The 23619-nt window shown below is 40.0% G+C and overlaps 1 protein-coding gene across 1 annotated transcript in view; it reads right to left on the minus strand.

The window, feature by feature from the left end:
• Positions 1-23619, minus strand: part of LAMA4 (laminin subunit alpha 4) — a 162350-nt gene that overhangs the window by 82590 nt on the left and 56141 nt on the right. The window contains exons 4-9 of the mRNA XM_075063889.1: positions 20801-20881; positions 15550-15764; positions 9227-9313; positions 7501-7652; positions 7192-7302; positions 2906-3017 (exon numbers count right to left, since the gene is read on the minus strand). Coding sequence (XP_074919990.1) covers positions 2906-3017; positions 7192-7302; positions 7501-7652; positions 9227-9313; positions 15550-15764; positions 20801-20881 — 758 coding nt within the window. The remainder of the gene's footprint in view (positions 1-2905; positions 3018-7191; positions 7303-7500; positions 7653-9226; positions 9314-15549; positions 15765-20800; positions 20882-23619) is intronic.

Genomic DNA, 23619 nt, shown 5'->3' on the forward strand with positions numbered 1-23619 from the left:
ACGCACTCTGGTCTGCTTGCCAGCATTGTGTGCTGATGTCAGAGATGAGTCTTTCCCCTTACCCAACCTCTTTATCAAGCCCACTTGGAGCCAGGGGCTATACCTCTGTTTTCCAAACACTTTCTCCCAGCTATGTACCACATAAAAGGATTTGGACTCTCCTTTCTCTAGAGATGACCATGAAGACACAGAGATCCTTTACACCTGTCTTTCAAAGGCTTAAACACTTAGCACAAGATGCCACTTCACATGCGACCTGACTGGTTCGATCTAGTTTCAGTTACCTCTAGTTCAAGTCCTCCAAGAATTATTTTTTTGCAGCGGTGGATTACCCTTTTGTGGGGCCTGGGCCAGAGTAAGTGGGGTGTGTCATAGTAGATAGGTAGAGGTAATTTTCTTTTACCTGTAAAGGGTGAACAAAGGGAACCAAACACCTGACCAGAGGACCAATCAGAGAACTGGATTTTTTTAAAAGTCAGGGGCGGGAATTGTGTACTCTGGGTCTTTTGTTCTCCAGCTATGGAGGAAACAGCTTTCCTGCTAACTCTATTTCCTCTAACATTCTCCTACAAAGTGTGAGTACAAAGGCAACAAGGCAAATAGGCTATGATATGCTTTGTGTTGTATTTACATGTGTGTTTTACTGTGCTGGACTGGTTAATGGACTATTTTAAATCAGAAGCGGTTTATTCATATTTTCTTATAAGCAGAGCTGTATTGAGTTTCTTAATGCAGTATTATTGTTCTGTTTCTTTCTTTTTTATATAAAGTTTTCTTTTAAAACCTGGTTGAGGTTTTGGTTTTTCTCTGGTGGCTCACAAGGGGAGTAGAAAATCTCTTTATTTAGCTTTACTAATTGAAGGCATCGCCTCAGGGGGGGCTGATTTCCTCTTTGTTTTGCCTTCAAGGAGTTAAGTACTATGCATCGCCAGGCTCCCAGGGAGGGAAGCGGGGGGAGGGCAGATTAACGAGGAGACAAGGGGGAGGAACTTGTTTCCGTTAAGATAGGGAGACCCGGGTCTGGGCTTGGTGGGTCCTCCAGGGAAAGTGGGGGAGGCCAGAGAGGGGGTTCCCCCAAGAATTGGTGAACCAGGCTGATAGAGATAAGAGCCTAAATCTTATCTGGTGGCAGCGAAGTAAGATCCAAGCTGGGTATAAGCTTGGGGGAGGTTCCCAGTAAACACTCAGATGTTGAACTCTAAGTCCAGATCTGAGACAGACGTTTACCACAGGGTGCCCCTCCCCACCCCTTCTGCCTGCAGTCCCCTCGTGCCCGCCCGCTCAGCGCTTCTACCAGGGAAATGGGGTCGGGCGTGGGGGCTTCCCCTATTCCCAGGCAGGAGCGCTGGATGGGTGGAGTAGGTCAGGGTGCAGGGGGGCCCATTTTTCCAGGGCTCCCCAGTTGGCTGAGGCCTCTGGGCATGGGTCCTGCTCCCCCAGTGATTAATCCACAACTGTTCTTTTGTCAGGAAATACAACTTGTGGGTAGCGTGACCAGAAAGCAAATGTGAAAAACTGTGATGGTGAGGAGGGATAATAGGAGCCTATATAAGAAAAAGATCCCAAAATTGGGACTGTCCCTATAAAATCGGGACATCTGGTCACCCTACTTGTGGGCATGTCCCCAGATTCTCTGTCTTAACACCATTTTAAAAACAAATTAATAGACCCCAAATAAGCCAGATTTTCTGCTTTGGTCAAGCTGAGTTTAACACAAGACCAGAGGGGAAGGCTTCCCAGTCCCCAGCTGGCTCAGAGCTAGGACTGTCTCCTGATGGAGTTTACAGCAGAATCTGCACTGGCTACCAATGGCTTCCAAGAGCTGTCATGGTAACCAAGGATTACCGTATTGCAATAATACTCTGGTTACACTCCCTACACTAGGCTGTGAGAGTGTAGGCAAGGGTGTAGCAGCCATTGTGGCGTTTTTAGGTCATCCAAGGGCTCTCCTTGCTAGGGTGAATTCCTCCACTGGCTATATCTGCCACCTTTGTAGCAGATTTGCACTGAATGAAAATTGCATAGTTTCCCTAACAGAACAAAGAGTCTGGCCAATAAAGTTAAATGACTAACCAAAGACTATACGCTAAGTCATTAGTAGAGGTGGGATTCGAATTTAGGATGTCCAGTTTCATATTCAATCTATTAGACTATGCTGTCTCCCCAAATTGGAAGCAAAGAAAAACCACGATGAAAAAAAAATAGATTTATAAAATGGGGTGAAATCCTGGCTTCATTAAGGTTAATGACAAAACTCCCACTGCCAGTGGGGTTGGGATTTCACTCTGGGTTTTAAATATCTTGTTATTTTACTGACACAATTCTTCTAAAAATCACAACGATCTTTCCATATAGAAACTTTGTAGAAAGTTACTTTTAAAATCAAAATTGATTCTAGCGACAGATAGATTCTACTTTAGTGCTGCCATGATAAAGAACTACAATTCTCTGTAATGGGTCTACATGGGAAAGCTTTAGCTTGTCTCTGTCTACCTAGCTAGTTATATAGCCTCGGTCACTATATTATCTGGGCATCCACTCTATTTAATCAAGATTAAAAAAAACCAAAACCAATCAAACATACATACACACAAACAAACTATAGCCTGTATAATCTTTTTATGTTTCACAAAATAATTGATTTCATATGTACCTGACCTGAGATTTAACTTTCTGAGGAAGATGTCAGGAGAGAGAGAAAAGAAGTGCAGCACTCTATAATGGAGGATACCTGACACACTGGTCACAATAGCTTGTTGAGAAAAACAAATTTTCATCCTGGCTTCATATGCTGTTAAAACTCTATGTCTGATGGTTTTATAACAGTATTCCCGTGACATTTCTCCAGTGGAGATTTTATTGATATATTCTTGACATTAAGCTGAACCAGAAAAATTCTATTTACCTTGGATGTTATCTCTCATGTTGCCGAGTTGCTGCACAAGTTGAGTAGCACGGTTAATGGTCGCCATGGTTTCCTTCTGTACCAGTAGGCCTTTGCTTGATGCTTGATTTCCCTTTGAATAAACCATGCGAGCATAAGATTAGTAATTTTTTAAAATCCACATGCATGTGTGCGAGTGTGCAGTACAAACATAATTTTTGTCTCTTCCCGATGAAAGTGCTGCATAGGCCCATTCAGCCTATAAAATTATATGTAAAAAGGTGCTTGACATGAAGGGCTGCCTTTTTGGTATTTTGAGAATTGAAGAATAAGAGATTAATATCTAGTCCATATTTCTCCATCATCTGCTGCAATCAAATTGTCATAAATTATGTATGTTTGTAAGACTTCCATAAATTATTCTGCTGAGTCTCAAGCTGCTTGTTCCTAGGCACCGATCAACGCTGCCTGATTTTGTCAGATGTTTGTTTCCCAAATAATTTAAGTGTATGGACAAAAGATCAATGTGAGACTCAAGGCCAGTTCTGGGAATCTGTCTCTCCTATAGAGAGATTTTGTTTGCGGGAGGACTCCCAATCCTCTCAGCCTCTCCTCCAGTGGACGAGAAGCTGGGTACGAGTCAACAGTGCACCCTTGTTGCCAAGAAGGCTAACAGCATATTGGGCTGCATTAATAGGAGCATTGCCAGCAGATCGAGGGAAGTGATTATTCCCCTCTATTCGTCACTGGTGAGGCCACATCTGGAGTATTGTGTCCAGTTTTGGGGCCTCCACCACAGAACGGATGAGGACAAATTGGAGAGAGTCCAGCGGAGGGCAACAAAAATGATTAGGGGGCTGGAGCACATGACTTGTGAGGAGAGGCTGAGGGACCTGAGCTTATTTAGTCTACAGAAGAAAAGAGTGAGGGGGGATTTGATAGCAGCCTTCAACTACCCGAAGCGGGGTTCCAAAGAGGATGGAGCTAGGCTGTGCTCAGTGGTGGCAGATGACAGAACAATGAGCAGTGGTCTCAAGTTGCAGTGGGGGAGAATAGGTTGGATATTACAAAAGATATTTCATTAGAAGAGTGGTAAAGCACTCGAATGGGTTACCAAGGGAAGTGATGGAATCTCCATCCTTAGAGGTTTTTATGGCCCAGCTTGACAAAACCCTGGCTGGGAAGATTTAGTTGAGGTTGGTTCTGCTCTGAGCAGGGGGTTGGACTACATGACCTCTTGAGGTCTCTTCCAACTTTAATCTTCTATGAGTCCCTTCCTCTAAAACTCAGACAGCCAGTGGGTAGCCAATAAGCTCAGGCAGAAGTAGAGTCACAGTCATCTGTTACATTTGGACTGCCCTTTAAATAACACTCTCCTGTCATCTTCACAACTTCTCGGGGTCCTCAAAACTAGCTTTACAGAGAAGCATTGGTTTAAGATTGAGGGCAGAGGGGATATTAAGATTTACTGTTGTATAATCATCATGGTTCCTAAGAAACTTATTGACTTCAGTTGTCCTTAGATTTAATTTCCTTAGGGAGGTCTCACGATGGAGAATAAAAGAAACAAGCTTATTGTTATGTTGTCCATTGCTGCTAGGTCTTGTATGCCAATCAACATCTCATGATCAATGGTATCAAAGTGCTTAGATTCAGAGGTATGCTTTGGCTTGTAATAGAAATAATTCTCACAAGAAAATCAGGATCTGGGTTCAGGTTTGGACTTTGAATCCCTCTCCCAATATTTTTGAAGACCTGTAGCTCCTGGGAAATCGGTTTTCCTTGGTAAATGATGCATTTGGTTGAAAAATAAAACAACTTTCATTTCTCTGTCCTGTAGTTATTAATAATTGTTATTACTCTATTCCATAACTCTAGCTGCTTGTTTGATCAGCTGTGGCTAGTACTAACATAGCCATATTATCTTGCAAATAGATATTTTCAGTTGTGAGAGCACCAGGTGGCGCTTTAAACCAGATAGAAGGCTGAAAATAAGCTTGGAAAGAAAAATGGGTATCAGTTTAGAAAATGGGATGGAGCCTGGCTTCAGTGGGGGCAGAACCAAGAGCAATCCTGGGAAATAGAACAGGAAGGTATTTTTACCTTAATGAAATAAATAGTTGGGTTCATAGTAAGAGTTTTAATTTTTTATATATTATTTACTTTGCCTTGGAAGGAAGAACACTATATGGGTCACTATACAGATTTATTATCGTCAGGGTTTCTGCTGTTTTGTTTTATTTTGCTGCTAATTGTTGTTTATTTTAAGGCAATAACCATTCATGTTTCTACATAAACATTTGCATTTAAAGATTTTTCCCTCTTTAATAACCCCCACATTCTTCTTAGCCAGTTATGGCTTTATATTTGCATACACTAAGAATTACAATGGTACAAGCTGAGACTGAAATCAGAATGAGAAGAGCAGTGATCTCTTTCAGAAGGGAAGCAGCATTTCCTCTAAGATCAATCAGTATTACAGTGTAAACTAAGGATGCTGTTGCTGAACCCACTAATCCCACTGACTTCATGCAGACTTTGGGTAGGATTTCCAAAGTAACATACAGGAGTTATATTATATTCTCCAAATTCCCAGCAAAATTCTGCAGGACAAAGCCTTTAAGCTACTTTACCAGAATTGCATTATATTGGGTCACTATAAATCACATTTATTGTAATAAAACCTCACATACATTTTGTGGTTCTGTTCTGTTTGAATGGTTAAAACCAGAAACCCAGCCATCACTTAGACATCATGAAGTACACTTGCAAAACTTTGAATGGAAGACACAGTACACACTTGCAAAACCTGTTAAAACTAACAAAGGCTCCTACCTTGATTTCCTTTTTAGTGCTTTGAAAAGAGCAGAAAAATGATGTATACGGAGGAATTACTATGGTGCTATCTCTACTGTGGGAGTCCAGAAACTTGATCTGCTCCCTTTACTAGCAATCACAAGTTCTGATGTAGGAGACTCCTCACAAAGGAGAGGCCCCAAAGGAGAAAACCCACAAGTAAATTAAATCACTTAAAGACACAGGGGATGCTGAAATCCAGTGACCTCAAAACAAATCCCAGTACCAGTGAAGATGATGGGAAATTCTATTATCCAGATACACTAAAGATGCCAACAAAACCTAAAGCCTCAATCAAGCTACTTTCAAACCACAGAGGGGGATATTTAGACTCACTGAGTGGTTTCACAGTAATAGGTGAAGGTGAATTGGTTGAATGAGCTGGTCCTTTTGCAAATTGCAGAGGAACACAAATAATAGGAAGTTTAATACTGTAGGGTCCTTCCAATAAGTAAATACTGATCTCCCACCTCCTTACTCACTCTCTTTCTTCCTGTCTCTGTGTTGTTTTCTGCTTACTTCTGTGCTTGAGTTTTAGTCTTAAGCGTAATATTTTACTTGCCTGACAGAAGAATTAAGAAGTGAAGCACAGAGTCTGGAACTGTGCCATGATCTCTAATTGTATTCTGCTCTCAGTGAAAATATGTTGATCACTGACTTGATACGACTCAGATTATGAAGGATATCTATTAATGACTATTTTTAAAAAAGAGAAAGTATTTTGAGCCCCAGCTGTTCTCTTAGGAGATTTCATATTAGCACTCTGTTAGGCTGCAGTAAGTGTGCCCCTTGAAGTGATGGAACGTAACACTAATTTTATGGTCTTGCAACTGAACATAGATAAAATATGTATGATTATAATTGTGTCAAAACAAATCTTGAGTGCTGATCAGGTGCCTTTCTCAGCAGGTACCTGAGAAGCCATTTTTAACTGGCAGTTTTGAAACATGAGTTGAAGTATCTAATCAGTCCTAATTTAAATTTTATGAGACCATCTATGTAAAATATATACAGTTCAAACATTCAGAAAGTACACTGGAATTACTTTCATCTTGATTACTTTGCTCAGTTATAAAACAGAATTGAAATGGAAGGTCAGCATCAAAAGTGGTGCCAGTTTAGTAAATGTGGCCTCTGTGAGGGACTACGGGCAATATGTGGAGGACAATGAACCAGATCGAAAGTTTTCTGAAGCCAGTGGAATGACGCCTATTAACTTCAATGAGTTGCAGATCAGGCCCTATATCCTGTGTTTTCAGGAAGACAGACTGGAGAGATTATTTCCATTTCCAGTTCCTAGAAGCATCCTTCTTTGTTTCAAAAATAAAATAATCTACTAAGGCCCTTTAAAGGTCCTTTCTTGAAACCCTTTTGTCATAATGGGACAAATCGTAGGCTCACATTGGTTCACCTACTCCATCATGAGTTCATAATGGGAATTGCAGACAAACCTGTTCTTCAAGTGTCTCTATTTCTAAGAGGAGACTGGCCGTTTCAGTCTCAGCATTATCGATGTGGATCTTCCTAAGCACAGAATGATTTTCTTTTGCTGACAGTTTCATCTGTACGAAAAGAGATTTTTAAAAAATAGTATTAATTCAATATAGCTGAAAACAAATTTCTCTATAATGAGTATGGTATGGGCAGCACAGGAATTCAACTATGCTGAACAGGGTTTGAAATGCTTATGGGTGGAGCATTAATTTGTAGGTTAATACTAAACTAAAAAATGAAGCCCATCCAAATCGGGCAATCTGTACCTTGAGGAAGGAAACAGTGGAGTTGAGTTCATTCAAGTGTCTGTGAGCAGCAATACCACTGGAAATGCTCCGCAAAATTGATTTGCTTTCATCAATAGAGAGAATTGCTAATCGGATGTCATCAGTCAAATCCCAAATGCATTTATCACAACCTGACAATAAAATAAGATATGGTCATTTTTCTTTTAACTTCAGTTTCAGTTAAATGGAAAACACTCTTCTTCTTAAAGTTTACTTTGTGCCCTTCACACCACAGGGGATTCTTCTTAGTTATTAATGGAGCCCTTAGGAAACCCATTTTTCTTCATTTTAATCCACCCACTTTCAAGGTCCCACAGTTTAACGACGACACTTCTAGTTGAGGAAAGCCAGATGAAACTAGTTTGGGAGTCTGTCAAGGCTGCTTGGTAACCAGTGGGAAGCCATTTCCTGGCTATGCCTTAGGGACTCAGCATGCTTGTGGCTCACAGAACAATAAATCAGGGCCAAAAAGTGAGTTCACACAATTGTTATAACACAGAAACATGCATTTATTAATACTTGCAGTTATAGCAGAATATATTTTTTGTTCAGTGACTGGCAGTCATCTGCAGAAGCTGAACTCGATTGACAGTTCAGTTAGGAAGTCAATTCTTAAAGGCACAGTGCTAGTATATCCAAATTATGGTTAATGAGCGGGCTACCCATGGCCATGCAGAAATAGGGTGACCAGATGTCCTGATTTTATAGGGACAGTTCTGATATTTGATATTTTTCTTATATAGTCCCTTATTAACCCCTACCCCCTGTCCCAATTTTTCACACTTGCTATCTGTTCACCCTATGCAGAATGCTGGTTCTAAATAATACTGTAAACTTTCTAATTAAATGTATACCATTACTAAATGCCAAGAACCTTTGATGAATGAAACATTGGTGTTACATTGCTAAAAATCACAAAGCTAGGAAATATAGAACAAAGGTTCCAACAGCAACTTTCTCTCGGCTGTGTTGCACGTTCTGTTAATAACAAAAAAGGTTATACTGTCATTAACAAGGTCAGCATTTAACCACAGTGACAACACTGTGGTACTGGAGACACCAGAGTGTCCCTTTGCATTTTGAATAGGAGATACCTGCAATATCTCAGAAACTTCATTATGGTATCTCTTGTTAAATACTGGTTTTGCAATGGAGACCATTATATACGGACATACATAGGAATTGATGTTCAAGGCAGCTGAGAAAATACTGCTGCTGGAACCAGAAGTTTTGCATTTCCTGTGTTTTTAGATGATAACTTTTAGGGCCAGAGGCTCATATGCTCAAAGGTATTTAGGCACCTAACTCCCATTGATTGGAAAGAAAGTAAAGTACCTAAGTCCCTCTGAGGAACTGGGCAAACTTATTTTTAGGTACTGCCCTGAGTAGAAGACATTGTGCCTGAGGGCCCACAGAATCAGCCTTCTGAGTCATTCATAGTACTTCAGGGTCTCTCTCTAAGGGCTAGTAAGGCACTGAGCAATCTCCCCCAGTCCAGCAAAACAATTAAGCCTGTGTTTAACTTTAACTTTAAGCTCTGGACACTATACACACTTAAAGCTAAGTACAGGCTTAAGTGTTTTGTTGGATCCTGGTCAGAGTGCTCAGCATCTTGCAGGATGAAACCTTAATACGTATTTACAGGCTACTAAATACAGTAAGAGTATTCCATTGTTTTTATTTGATGCCTTGCTGTTATTCTTACTGATTGTTGGGCAATCGGTGCCTGTAAGGCCCTCTCCTAGACATTCTCCAGTTCGACTGTCACAGGGTCCTCCTCTGCAATTGCACTCTGTGGAAAAAAGGAGATTTTTAGAATCATTTTCAAAGTGTGCCATCCTCTACTCCTGCACTTAGTAAATTACTGTTTGTATTACAATAGTGCTCAGGGTATGTCTACACTGCCATAGCTGGCCCGTGCCCAGTGACTTGGGTTTGTGGGGCTCGGGCTCAGGGGCTGTTTAATTGTGGAGTAGACATTTTGGCTTGGGCCCCAGGCTTGAGGACCCTGCGAGGGCCTAGTTGTACTTCTATTTCACTGTAGCCCATACATGGCTTTCTGTGATTTAAATAGTCCTCATATTTACATCCTACTGTGACTATTCAAGAAGTTTGGAGGAAAAGTTTTGTAGTATATGATTAGCAGTAAACATGATGTGGATGGCACTTTTTCAAAGAGACATTATTAAGGGAACAAGAACAAACTATCCCATGACGTAGGAAAGATAGGAAGTATGGCAAGAGACTATCCGGGCTTAACCAGAAGATCTTCAATGATCTAAAACTCAAAAGAGTGTCCTACATAAAGTGGAAAGTTGGTCAAATTACAAAGGATGAATATAAACAATTAACACAAGTATGTAGGGACAAATTAGAAAAACCAAGGCATAAAACAAGATCAAACTAGCTAGGGACATAAAAGAAAAGAAGAAAACATTCTACAAATTTATCAGAAGCAAGAGGAAGACCAAGGACAGAGTAGGCCCGTTATTCAATGAAAGATAATAGCAAGAAAATGTGCAAATGGCAGAGGTGCTTAATGACTTCTTTTTTTCGGTTTTCATCAAGAAGGTTGGTGGCGATTGGACGTCTAAAATAGTGAATGCCAGTGAATGCAAGTGAAAACGAGGTAGGATCAGAGTCTAAAATAGGGAAAAAACAAGTCAAAAATTACTTAGACAAGTTAGATGTCTTCAAATCACCAGGGCTAGATGAAATGCATCCTAGAATACTCAAGGAGCTGACTGAGAAGATATCTGAGCCATTAGCAATTATCTTTGAAAAGTCATGGAAGATGGGAGACATTCCAGAAGACTGGAAAAGGGCAAATATAGCACCCATGCATAAAAAAGGGAAATAAGGACAACCTGGGGAATTACAGACCAGTTAGCTTAACTTCTGTACCTGGAAAGATAATGGAGCAAATAATTAAGCAATCAATTCGAAAACACCTAGAAGACAATAAGGTGATAAGTAACAGTCAGCATGGATTTGTCAAGAACAAATCCTGTCAAACCAACCTGATAGCTTTCTTTGACAGGGTAACAAGCCTTGTGGATAGTGGGGAAGCGGTAAGGCTTTTGATACTGTCTTGCAGTACCTTCTCATAAACAAACTGGGGAAATACAACCTAGATGGAGTTACTATAAGGTGGGTGCATAACTGGTTGGAAAATTGTTCCCAGAGAGTAATCAGTGGCTCATAGTCATGCTAGACGGGCATAATTAAAGTTAAATTAAAGAGTGGGGTCCTGCAGGGATCGGTTCTGGGTCCGGTTCTGTTCAATATCTTCAGCAGTGATTTAGATAATGGCATAGAGAGTACACTTATAAAGTTTGTGGAGGATACCAAGCTGGGAGGGGTTGCAAGTGCTTTGGAGGATAGGATTAAAATTCAAAATGATCTGGACAAACTGGAGAAATGGTCTGAAGTAAATTGGATGAAATTCAATGAGGACAAATGCAAAGTACTTCAGTTAGGAAGGAACAATCAGTTGCAGACATACAGAATGGGAAATGACTGCCTAGGAAGGAGTACGGCAGAAAGGGATCTGGGGCTCATAGTGGATCACAAGCTAAATATGAGTCAACAGTGTAATGCTGTTCCAAAAAGCAAATATCATTCTGGGATGTAATAGCAGGCGTGTTGTAAGCAACACACGATAAGCAATTCTTCTATTCTACTCCACGCTGATTAGGCCTCAACTGGTGTATTGTGTCCAGTTCTGGGCGCCACATTTTAGGAAAGATGCGGACAAATTGGAGAAAGTCCAGGGAAGAGCAACAAAAATGATTAAAGGTCTAGAAAACATGGAAAGACTGAAAAAACTGGGTTTGTTTAGTCTGGAGAAGAGAAGACTGAGGGGGGACATGATAACAGTTTTCAAGTGCATAAAAGGTTCTTACAAGGAGAAGCAATAAAAATTATTCTCTTTAACCTCTGAGGATAGGACAGAAGCAATGGGCTTAAACTGCAGCAAGGGCAGTTTAGGTTGGACATTAGGAAAAACTTCCTAACTGTTAGAGTGGTTAAGCACTAGAATAAATTGCCTAAGGCGGTGGTGGAATCTCTATCATTGGAGATTTTTAAGAGCAGGTTGGACAAACACCTGTCAAGGATGGTCTAGATAATACTTAGCCCTGCCTTGAGTGCAAGGGACTGGACTAGATGACCTCTTGAGGTCCCTTCCAGTTCTATGATTTTATGATGGAGCATGTTTTGATTTCACTTACAGCAGGGTCATTCCAGAGTAACTTGATTTACAGTGGGGTTATTCTGCTTTTGTACTAGTGTGAGATTAGATTTGGCCTATTCTGTTCTCAGCTGTAACTGTTAGGGGGTTGCAGACATTGTGAGATTTTCTTTAATCTATATGATCTCTGTTTCTGCTAGCTACTGGATCTATATTACTTGGACTTTATACTTCCAGAATTAGGGTTAGAGAAGTCCAGGCTGAAGGTCTATTATGTAACAGCAACGTTTTCTGTAACAAAATAATGATCTCTAAAGAAGCAATGTCTTCTCTACTTCTATCACAGGATCCAGACAATTCAAAAAATTACTTAGCACTACCGGGTGTAGTGTAGAGTGTAGATTAGTGACCCAAAACCAAATTGGTATCTTCTTTTAACCCGTTAACTTTAAATTGTGACTCAAAGGGTTGTAACAAACTGATTTCAAAAGCAATGCTGATCTGTCACATTTCATCCAGTTGTTTAGTAAATGTTGCAATGTTAATGGAGTATTAAACCTTTCAATACTCTTACGTCTTATTATTGCAGAAAGCTTCTAAAATTAACAATCTCTGAAGGCAATTTGTTTACTGTCTTGCAGTGGATATGACACATGGCTAATGAATGTGTTGAAAAGCAGATGAAAATTTTTTAGACTACTACAGACTTTTCTTTTTGCTTTTGCTCTTATGTCAAAAACACTCTCTTGCATAGTTATAGCATGTTGCTGTTCTCTCTCCTTACTGATTCACCCATTTTATCTTTTGCGGTTTTCTGCATATTTCTTGTCTCTGTATTTTTTTGTTCTATGCACCCTTTGTAGTGTTTTATGTAAGTCACGCATGTATGCTCCGAGTTTATTCAATTGCCTACTCTCTCTCTCATCTTTTTGCATTTCAAGTAAGTTATATTTATTATTTCATGGGCAATATTTCTCCCCAAAGGATTAACTGAACTTGCAAGTAAAAATCGAAACCACCTTGAGAACTCCAAGGAATATAATATGAATGTTTTGATCTCAAGCAGTCATTTTCAGATTAATTTAAGTAGAGTTTATATGTGGCATATAAGCCATTTATGGATTGCTTGTCTAAATGTTTGTACAATGTTTCTGTTCAGGCAGTATACTCCTGTTAGTGAAATATGCCATGTTACAATTTTTAGCAGCAGTTAAGGTAAAATTAGAGCTGTGAATCTCTGCAAAATGAACATTCCAAAATCAGGATTTATTCAAGACAGTCAGCTGTAAGATGAACTTTTGCAACCAAGAATAAATAAACAGATTCAGCTCAAATAAGAATTGACCCAAACTTTGCTCAAGTCTGAATTTTTCTTGAGATTTGGGGAAAAATGATGCACCATTCTTAATTTTCTTCCTGGTTTTAATGAGAACTGAAATACTGCAAGAAAAGCTGTTCTTGCAGGGTGAACTATTGGTGGAAAGCCTAACTGATTTACAGTGGACAGACTCTGCATTTAAACCATTTATGTGCAGAAGGCTAGCACAAGATCTGTGCATCATTGAAATAACATTTAAGCCCTATTTTAACAATTTACATGTTTAAATGTTGTGACCTTTTGACAGAGGGGTGAATTTCACCGTCCATGCATAGTGATCATTTTTAAAGCTGGTCAAAAATTTTCTGATGGAACATTTTTTTGTTGGAAAACACTGATTTTACACAACTGAAATGTTCTTCAGGTATGTGTTAATTCCATCAGAACTTTGGATGGAAACCAGGCCTGCTTGCTTGGTTTCCTGCTAGTCCTTAGTCTCCTGGCTCCCTGAGTAGCATGGGAAGGCTGCTGCTTGGAGAAGGGGGAATGAACAACCCCAGGAGGCAACTGCCCAGGGAGTAGGGAAGATGGGAGCTAGTTGCAAAATTCCATTTTGGTTTTCTTGAAATGGATTTTTCAGAATTTTTTCTCTCACAAAATTCTGATTTTTTTTTTTTTTTTACTTGTCATCCAAATTCGGGACAATTTTTCCCAAAAAATCACCATCCTCTTGCGGCCAGTGCTAACTATTTTACCCACCACTGAAACTGCATTCATCTGAAGTATGGAAACACTGTAGCTTCTCTTGAACCAACAAGGTTACACAATAGCGTTTAGAGTGGACAGTGAAGAATAAATCATCAGTCAAGGGAAATCTAGGTAGACTGAGTTGGAATGTAGCCAGGCCACTAAGAAGAATCCTATTCTCACAGAAACTGCTACTGGATCTTTAATGACTATGGAATTAATTTTATGTGGCCCCATTGTGCAGGGTGCAGGATAAACATATACAAAGGCATGATTTACAAGCTAATTTTAAACAAGACACAACAGGTGAATTTAATTAACAATAGGAAGACATGGGAAAGGGAAGATGAGAGTAAAAGTAAGAACAACATGGTGTTTACATAAGCTAGCCATGTGCATAACTAGCTGCATAACATAGCCTATTCCAAGACCACTGTCTGTATTGCTTCTCACACTGGCTGGTATTACAGACATTGTTCAGAATTAGTGTAGTTAACTAGTTGGCCACTTTCCAATGGACTGAGAGGGTCACCTCCACGAAACTCCCAGCCTCTGCTAAGCAGAGAAGAAATGTAAGGTCAATATTGGACTTGGGATTTTTGCGTGGTGCACAACAAATGGTACATTGCATACATATGGAGTTACTTGTCTAGTATAAATGAAATGTATTTAGCAGCAGTGAGTTTATACTGTTGTGAGTTGGGTTAAACCTTGTTATGGGTTGAGTTTAAATATTGTTGATGGATGAGAGTGCAACCTTCATTTAAGATAGCTGTAAGAGACAGTTAAGGGGCGACATCTAAAATAAGGAATTAGTGCAGTCTATTCAGAAGCTAATTCTAAGTGTAAAGAAGGTCTCTCTGAGCAGTTTCTGACCAGGTGAGTTGGGGGGACAAGATAAGCAGGGGTGCAGACAAGAAACTGAGAGAGACTCAGAGGCACAACAAGAAAGCTAAACTGCAACCCATAATCATGGTGTGACCTTGGAGAAGCCTAGAGAGAAATTCTGAGTCAGCTTGAGCCTGTATGTTAAGAAACCACTCCTTTTGGTTTTTTGCTTCCTCCTGCATTGGGAGAAGCAGGACTTTGTGCATTCCTTGTAAATAAACAAGATTGAGTCAAAGAAAATACCAGAATCAACCATCAATTTCTATTCCCAACTTTAACAACCTAGAAGGCCCTGAATTATGACTAGCTGCTCAGGTCAAAATAACTATAGTTAAGACAGTACTATACTGCCAAAAACTACAGTGAGACATGCGCTGTAGTTTACTGATATCTGGTAATCTGTATTTTCACAGTATACATGTGTACCGTAGAAAGATGCGTGGGTGTGTCTAGCTATATATGTGACAGCAGAGGTCTCAAGCACCAGTCCATTTCTTGATACATACATGTAGCCTACATGGCCTATTCAGATTCTGAAAAATCTAAACTATTATTAAAAAAATTAATAAATTTCTAGCCTTTATGGTTGTAAAGAAAACCTTCTAAACGTGATCAGAATGTAATGAATATTGAATTGTCTTCCTAAATGTATGAAGAGCTCGAATCAATGTTTCAACAGGTATAAATTACCTAGACACTCATTAATCTTATTGGGCATTTAACTCTGAAGCCTAATAAAGACATTTTAATGACCAGTGTTATTAGAGAACTGCTGATCTTTTTAGTGGATGAAATAGGGAATGGAACAAGAGTGAAGCACTATATCTGTATTATACCATATTTTAGCTCCACAATAGCATCTGTTACTAACACAATACAATACCTGTACAGTTTTTAGCAATTCTGGCATCTCCATAATAGCCAGGAGCACATTGTTCACACTTGAATCCTGTGGTATTGCGCAAGCAATTGCGGCACTGGCCTGTCACTTCATCACAATCCTCGAAGATTAGGTTAGGATCTGAGTTTCCACTGCAGTCACATTTTTTACAAATGCTTCCTATCAGCAAAGGATTTCCATAGTAACCTGGAGCACACCTGAGAACAAATCCAAGTCCAAAGATTATTAATAATGATCACATTCCTCTCTGCAGTATCATTTTTCTGTCCTTATTGGGTCGCCAGGAATTGATGGTGACATTTTTCAAGTGCTAGTGAACAACACTTAAATTATGACAGATGTTTTGTAATCTAATCTAAATCTATCTAGGATTTATAGCTCTGTGGCACTGAGGAACAAGTAATGCATCCAGAACACTTCTAGTTCTTGATTACTTCAGTCCATATTTTTTTGTGTCTGTTTCTTTAGCAGTGAAAATGTTTGCTACACAGTGCTTTTTGAATGCATCATAAAACTATCTTGGCAGGTCACTCAGCAATTCTGGTGTTTATTTTATTCACTAACAGCTTCAGAATTAATAAACTATCTTGTATTATATGGGAGATGGGCAGAGGATGTCAGCTTTCATGTTGCAAAAACAAACCAGAGAAGACCAAATTCAGAGATCATTTTATCTCTTTTATCTAAGTTCATAGTAGAAAGGATCTCTGCAAAATGGTTTGGTGTTTGCCAATCTCTATGATGGGGCAACTGGAGTTTTGTAAAACCTCAGTCAGATTTTGATAAAACCTAAACGAGATGTTAGTCAAATCCACATTTCATTTTATCAGTATGCTACAAACTTCGGAGATTTGGGAAGATGGTTCTGATTTTGGCTTCTCTTTACATTTGTTTGTTTGGGGTTTTTTTGTGAAAGAAGGAAGGAGTTCTGATTCCCTTGATCTTCCTCATCAGTGCTTTGACTATACTCACACCCTAAACTCCCAGAATAAAAATCATACATACATTGAAAAGTATTTCCATATAATTCAAATGGACTTTAAGCTATTTGGCTGCTTGAATTAATTGCCTTTGTCAGTAAAGTGCATGTCCATGTGCACGAATGACTAAAATAACCTGATAGTAAGAAAAATGGTCTGTCATTTTGGTGACCCAGAGATAAATAATAAAGCCATGCTCCATGGTTATGTCTCACCATAGCAGCGATCTGAACTCAGTCGTAATGATACACAGCCTGATTCTTCTGTCATCATTATCATCAGTGTAGCTCCACTGTTTTCCATGGAGATACTTTACACTGGTGTGAGGGCAGAATTAGGCCCATAGTCTCTTATATACATGGGTCCAAGTTTGGAGTGAAAAGAAATTGCTAGGGAGTTAGGGACAGTATGTTACCTGTGCCACTTCTCTGCATCAAAGAGTGGCAGTAACTGTTTCCTGAGGGAATTTTGCCATGGTATTCCCCTCTCAGTTCAATGTTGCTAGTGGAGCACAGGCATTGCATTGGTAAAGATAGGAATGCTGCTATCTAGTCATGTTGAAAGTCTTTTAAAGGCTTTTCACACCCTCAGCTAGTACCAGCCAGTGGAGCTACTCAATATTTTTCAAATGTCAACAACATTATGAAGTTTGAAATATAAACAGGAAAAAATTCCTCTGATTTTTTGACCATCAGTAGAACTGGTTGAATTTTTTTGTATTTTCACATTTTTTCCCTTTAAAAAAATTATCTAATTAGAGGTTTTTCATGTGCTAGTAACTGTTGTGTGACTACCCATCTACTAGTAACTATTGTGTGACTACCAAATCACTTCATATTGGCCATCGAACAAAATGCCAATAGAAATAACATTTGGACACTGCTAACACGAGCTAGATTTAAATTAATGGCCTCCAGGTAAAAGACTTTGTATGTCATTGCCACAGGCCATTCCTTATAATGAAGGTGAGGTGTTCAGTTTTTCTCCTCTGAAATATACCATTCAGTTGAAGTGCAGCTTTGTACATGACAGAAATGTGTAAGGCCATGCAGTTTCATTCCCACTGATGTGTTTGTTGGCATGGAGGTAACTGCTGTTTTTTATGACTGCCTGCCTCACTTCTATTAGCCATAGCTTATCAGCTGGAGTAGCTGTTTAAAATTGACAGAAACTTTCAGAACTGAAAATGCGCATGTGTCACTTTCACTTCCCCATGTCACATAATATAGACTTGGATTGCATCCAACTCTTCTGAATGGCTGGCACTGAATGAGAAAAGCAAGGAAACTTGGACAGAAATACACAGCTCCATCTCTTTACTTTATGCCCAAGAAAAGCTCCACAGAAAAGATCTTCTCCATTCCTGTCATGTCCCGATAAATGACTCTTCATTGCTAAATAAAAATATTTTCATTTCCATGTGATTTTTCAACATCTCATTTGGAAATAATGAAGTTAACAAATTCTCTCTTTTAACTCCTGGCATTTTTATTTCCTGTGATTATTGGCAGGGAAGATGTTAACTTTCCCTCTACTAACTGTGCCAATGGAACCTTTCCTTTCTGTTCACCATGTACGCCAAAGCACTTTTTCCATAGAGAATCTTGTAATAATTAGAAAATAACAAAAACTGGATTGCATTTGTTACTGCCATAATGTCTCATTTTTCAAAGCAATGAACAAAAGGATTTCACTCGCTCACAACTTTACACTTGGGGATTGAGAGGTCATTTTCACAATTCCAAGCAAAAGCCTCCATGGTTTCCCAACCTTACATGTTGGCAACTAACTGAAGAATAAGTCAGGCAGTTCTGTGCCAAGCTTTCCAAGCAGAACAAGAAAACCTCTCACACAGAAGCCAGAAGAAATGAGGCAGCTTGCCTCCCAGTGCGCTGCAAGAGCACACATGCTGTTACATCCTTTGACATCCTGCCGCTTACTACCTGAAGTGCCAGTCACATTCCTTAGGCCTGTACAGAGGGGCCTGATTCCACCTCAGCCCTTTTGAGGTGCTAGGCAGTCCCCAGGGAGCAGGAAAGTAGGCAGGGATCAGTGTGCTTTGTCCCCACTGTACACCATGTCAGGGGCAGGCATGACTTGGGCCTAAAGTAACATTTACTTGTGATCTTGTGGTAATTTAAAAGTGCCAGATTAGCAACCTTTATTGGTCTTTCATGTCTGCACATGTGGTGGAGTCCACACAGCCCAGCACTGCCCTGGACATGTATCCCTTCACCAATATAAAGGATCTCCTATGGGAGAGAGTAGGGGCATGCACAAGTGCAGGGAAAGCAGAGGCATGGGGTCCCCCAATAATTGGTGGGGGCACAGAACTCCTCTGGCCCCGGGGCCACAGCAGGTGCTGACAGCTTCTCTGGCCCCCGGCTTTGGGGGGAGAGCGAGCGAGTGAGCTCCTCCCGACCTGGGGCCACAACAGGGAGAGCGAGCTCCTCTGGTCCTGGGGCCATGGCCATGGCACAGAACATATCCCTCTAAAAGTTTCAAATTTTGATTCCTGCTCTCTCCCCTGGGAAAGAGAGAGAGTCATTCTCCACTCCAACTGAATCACTAGTTTGACAACTGAGATTACCAATGAAGAATACTAGCTAGTGCTCAGTGAACATGTCCTCTAGGAACAGGATGGTGACCACCGCCTCATTTCATCTAGGCCCTATATATAGCCATCAGAAGGTAAAGACTTTTCATCACTGCTGACATTGGTTGGACTGGAACTAACAACCTAGAAGAGAAAAGATCCATACCCCATTACTAATCACTTAATCAACTTGCCCTCACTGACTTGGGCTAACTGCTTTCTTCTTCCTTTCCTCTCCTTTGCCTTCTCTTACCTTTTTCCTCTGGTACACAAAAAGCTGGCCAGTGGCTATTAGAAACCAGATAAAGTAGTTTACATACTTTTCTGCCACTCTGAATAGAAAAATGTCTGTTACCCTTTTCAGAGAACTTCACTCATTTGTAGTCTAGTGTGATATTTTAATAACCAGTGAGAAATCTCACTGAGCTTTTAATTGTCTATATTGTCCTATGTTTGCATATATGACATTCCAGAAGAATAACAGGATATAGCCAGACCGGAAACAAGTTTATTTCATTTTTATGCTCTCCATTTGCAATAGCTTTACTTGTAAAATTGTAACTCTGGCCACTTTAAAGGTCCAAAAGGTAGCATATTGACACTTTGAGTGACTTGCATTTACAACATTATTTTATTTAGGAGGTAACTGTAGCTTTTACTTTGTGACAAATCACAGTTGTTTCCTTGCTCTTTACACACAACTCTCTCCTTTGGATATTTGGCATCCATTTCCCGCCCCACCATTCATAGTCCAGTTATGCACTGGTTGCACACAATCTTCCATTGGAGTTAATCGACTGAATTCTCTATAACACCAGCTATTTTATTGGGTACAAAGGAGGGGGAGGAGAATCAGAACCAGATGAGGCTCCCATATCCTGTGCTACTCAGCCCCTTTGTAAATGAGAGCAACTTTAACTTATATCCTCAATGACCTTATGCAAGTGGCAGCGTAAAGGGGTCTCCATTGACTTCAATGGAACGTCATGTATTGATGTCACACTTTCATCATGAATAATGGTATTGGAAGCTGGTACTTCACAAGATTTAAATTGTGTAGTACTATGTAGCTCTGTTTGTTTGTATAGATTGTCATTCTTGATATGTAGTAGCAGAAATCTTTTGAGGACATATAGACAATCTGAAAAGCAAAGCTGGACCAGGGCTGCTCAGTTCACTTTTTACTGAGATGCATCATTTGAAATGCATTCCAAATTTAAATAATAAATATATATCTGCTTGTTAATAATTTGATCAAATATTATGATTTCCTCTCTGGTCTTGAAAAAATTCATTGGTAGAACTACTATATTTTTTTTTTAGGAAAGGGGTTATAGGAAGTATATTGCTAATTTTAAATTCAGTTGTTAGCTGTATCCAACACACTACAATTCTGTTCCTTTGAAGAAGCTGGTATCATGAAGATAAAATGCAATAACTAGACAAAAAATACAAAATGCAGGTCTTTCTCCTGCACCTGTTGAAGTCAGTGGCAAAATTCCATTGGTTTCAGTGCAAGATCAGGCCCTTAGGCAGACAGACATATAATCCACCGAATGTCAAGCACAGAAAAATTCTCTCCAGTGTGTGAAACAGTCTTAAAGGCTTTGAAACACTGGCAAACTTGACCAGTTATCCATACTGCTAGTCTGCTTACCTTTCACAGTTGGGTCCTGCATAGTTTTCTTTACAGACACAGCGCACTACCCCACTTTTTCTCTGACAGGAGACTGCAAAACTAGAATTGCATATAAAAAATATCAATCAGGGTATCCAATATTTATTAATAGCCTATACACACATTCTGTATTTTGTGAACATCTGTTATTTATATGACCTTTCGGCCGATCCTACTTAGTGCTGAGTGCCCTCAGTTCCCACTGAAGTCAATAGGAGCTGAATGTACACTACACCTGGTCTTTTTATTTTCACCTATAAAAACCATGCATACCTATCACACTATATAAATCGTAAAAAGATACTGACTTCCTTCTTGCGGCTTAGCTCAGACACACTTACATGCTTCTATACATATATTATAAATAAGGAACTTGCATTCGCTGTATAGCTGCAGAGAGTATATAGTTAATCTTATATTTCCTGTGAACTTGTCTCCTCTATTTTATTTCAGAATGTTTAAACTAACATGTTGGTTTTGAAATATGTCAGATCAAGTTCTTTGGGAACTAAAATCTTCTATTTAACCACAGGAAAGGTACAGTACAGGCAGTGGTAGTGCAAGTTTCCTTACACCATCCCCACAGAATGTCTCAAAGGCATCCTATAGGAATCAGAGTAGATCCTCAGGTGGTGTAAATTGGAATAGTTCAATTGATTTCCATTGAAGTCAATGGAGCTATGATGATTTGCACCAGTCGGGGATCTACTCTACCATCTCTAGGAGAGAAAAGGCAGATTAGTCTACAAATCCGTTCAACCTTTGGCCTCTGCTGAGACTGCCAGCCCGGGTGCCAGTTAGGGCTGCTTGTGGTGGGAGTTCTGTGCTGGGATTTTTAACAGCATGTTATTCTAACATCATGGCTTCCTTTACCCCTTGTGGTCTTTAATTTTCAGGATCAAGTCTCAGTTTCTTAAAATAAACAAATAACCACGTTATAATATGCGAAACAAAAATTCTTTGAAATGTGGGTTGGCCCCTAAAAATGACCACAACCCGGTTAGTAAAGACAGGAAAAGTACCAAACCCTACACAATTAAATCAGGGTGATGTGTCTTAGATACAGTTACAGATAAAATAGAGCACACAATTTTAAAGACATTCTTAGTTAGTTTATAAAATATGGGGCCAGATTCTCTTCTGCATTGATACCCATTTAGCATGGGCAGGGAGCAGGAAGGTTGTCAGGGAACCAGTTACATTTCCATGTTTCTTTAATTATATGCTCCTTGGTTCTTGGCCTAATCTTATTCTAATTTATCTTAGTTGGCTATTGTTGCAAAAGTACTATGTGCCAGCTGAGAACTGGTAGAGAGAGCAGAGCACCACAACGCGTACTTTTCCCAAGACACTGCCTTTGCCTGGATTAGTGAGTGGTTTGTGTAGGAACTGGCTCTGACAGCTTTATGCCAGTTGAGAGCTCCCTTAGCACAGTGAAATTCTCAGCTGGGCATCTGTGGCCAGATTCCATCCCCGTTGTATAGCTCAGGCTATACAAAGGGGCCAGAACAGGGGATGAGAATCTGGTCCATGTACTTGTCCTAGGAACAAGCAACAGACAAAGTGTATAAATAGTTCCTTCATTATTTCTGTTCCAATCAGTATTTCTAAGCTAATGTTTTCCAGAGTAAAGTCAATGATCTGTTTGGAGACATTTATACAATTAGACAGAATTTAAAATGAGACTCTCTTCATGAAATTCCCAAATTATCTTCTGTAACATTTTGATGTGAACATGGCAAGAAAGTTACAATACGTTGGCAGTTTCCTCTCTTCCTGTATACAGGCTAATTCCTTAAAACATTCAAAGTTATTACTTTGTGGATTTAAGTTATGAAGTATGACCAAAGTCCTCCGGGGTCTTTATATTTCTTTAGTTTTTTTTTTTTGAAGGTCATAACATTTCCTGAGGTTTAAAGTTAAGTAACATCTGTGAGAGTCTGGAGAAGCCTCCATCCAATTTTTCCAAAAAGATGTCATTTCATTTAATGGGAACTATTACAAAAGTTCCCAGGATAGCAGATATAAAGATACTCTGGACAGGCAAAAAATAAAGCCCTACAAATGAATCCCAAGAACAACAGTGAATCTAATGATGTCAGTTTAGAGATTTGGATGCAGAGTTGGTCTGTCTGTTTGACTGCTATGAATCCATTCGTTATGTTATTTATAGGGATAAAACTTCTGTTGAAAAATGGAGTAGCAAGCAATATTGTCTGTATATTTCCTCTTTAAAGCCTCGGTAGCTTCCTGGTGGAGGCACCTTCTTGTCTTACTATAAATAGAGTAAGAGTACAGGTGAAATGATAAAAAAGAAAAAAAGGATGTTTCTTTCTGAACCCTGTTGTTTGACCCTGAAGATTACACCATAAACATAATAATTATTACTTATTGTTTGCATATTAGTAGTTTTAGAGCAGGGGTAGGCAAACCTTTTGGCCTGAGGGCCACATCTGGGTGGAGAAATTGTATGCAGGGCCATGATTATAGGGCTGGGGCAAGGGGTTGGGGTGTGGGAGGGAGTATGGGGTTTGAGGGGGGTGCGGTGTGCAGGAAGGGGCTCAGGGCAAGGGACTGGGGTGCAGAAGGGGTGTGGGGTGCAGCAGGAGGCTCAGGGCAGGGGCCTGTGGTGCAGGAGGGTGTGCCGAGTGCAGGAGGTGGCTCAGGTAAGGGGGTTGGGGTTCAGGAGAGTTGCAGCAGGAGACTCATGGCGCGGGTTGGGGCTCAGGGGATGGGGTTGGGGTGCGGGGTGCAGGAGGGGTTTGGGGTACGGTGCTGCTTACCTTGAGTGGCTCTGG

This window comes from Chelonoidis abingdonii, chromosome 3 (genome assembly GCF_003597395.2).
Source record: "Chelonoidis abingdonii isolate Lonesome George chromosome 3, CheloAbing_2.0, whole genome shotgun sequence".
NCBI lineage: Eukaryota > Metazoa > Chordata > Testudines > Testudinidae > Chelonoidis > Chelonoidis abingdonii.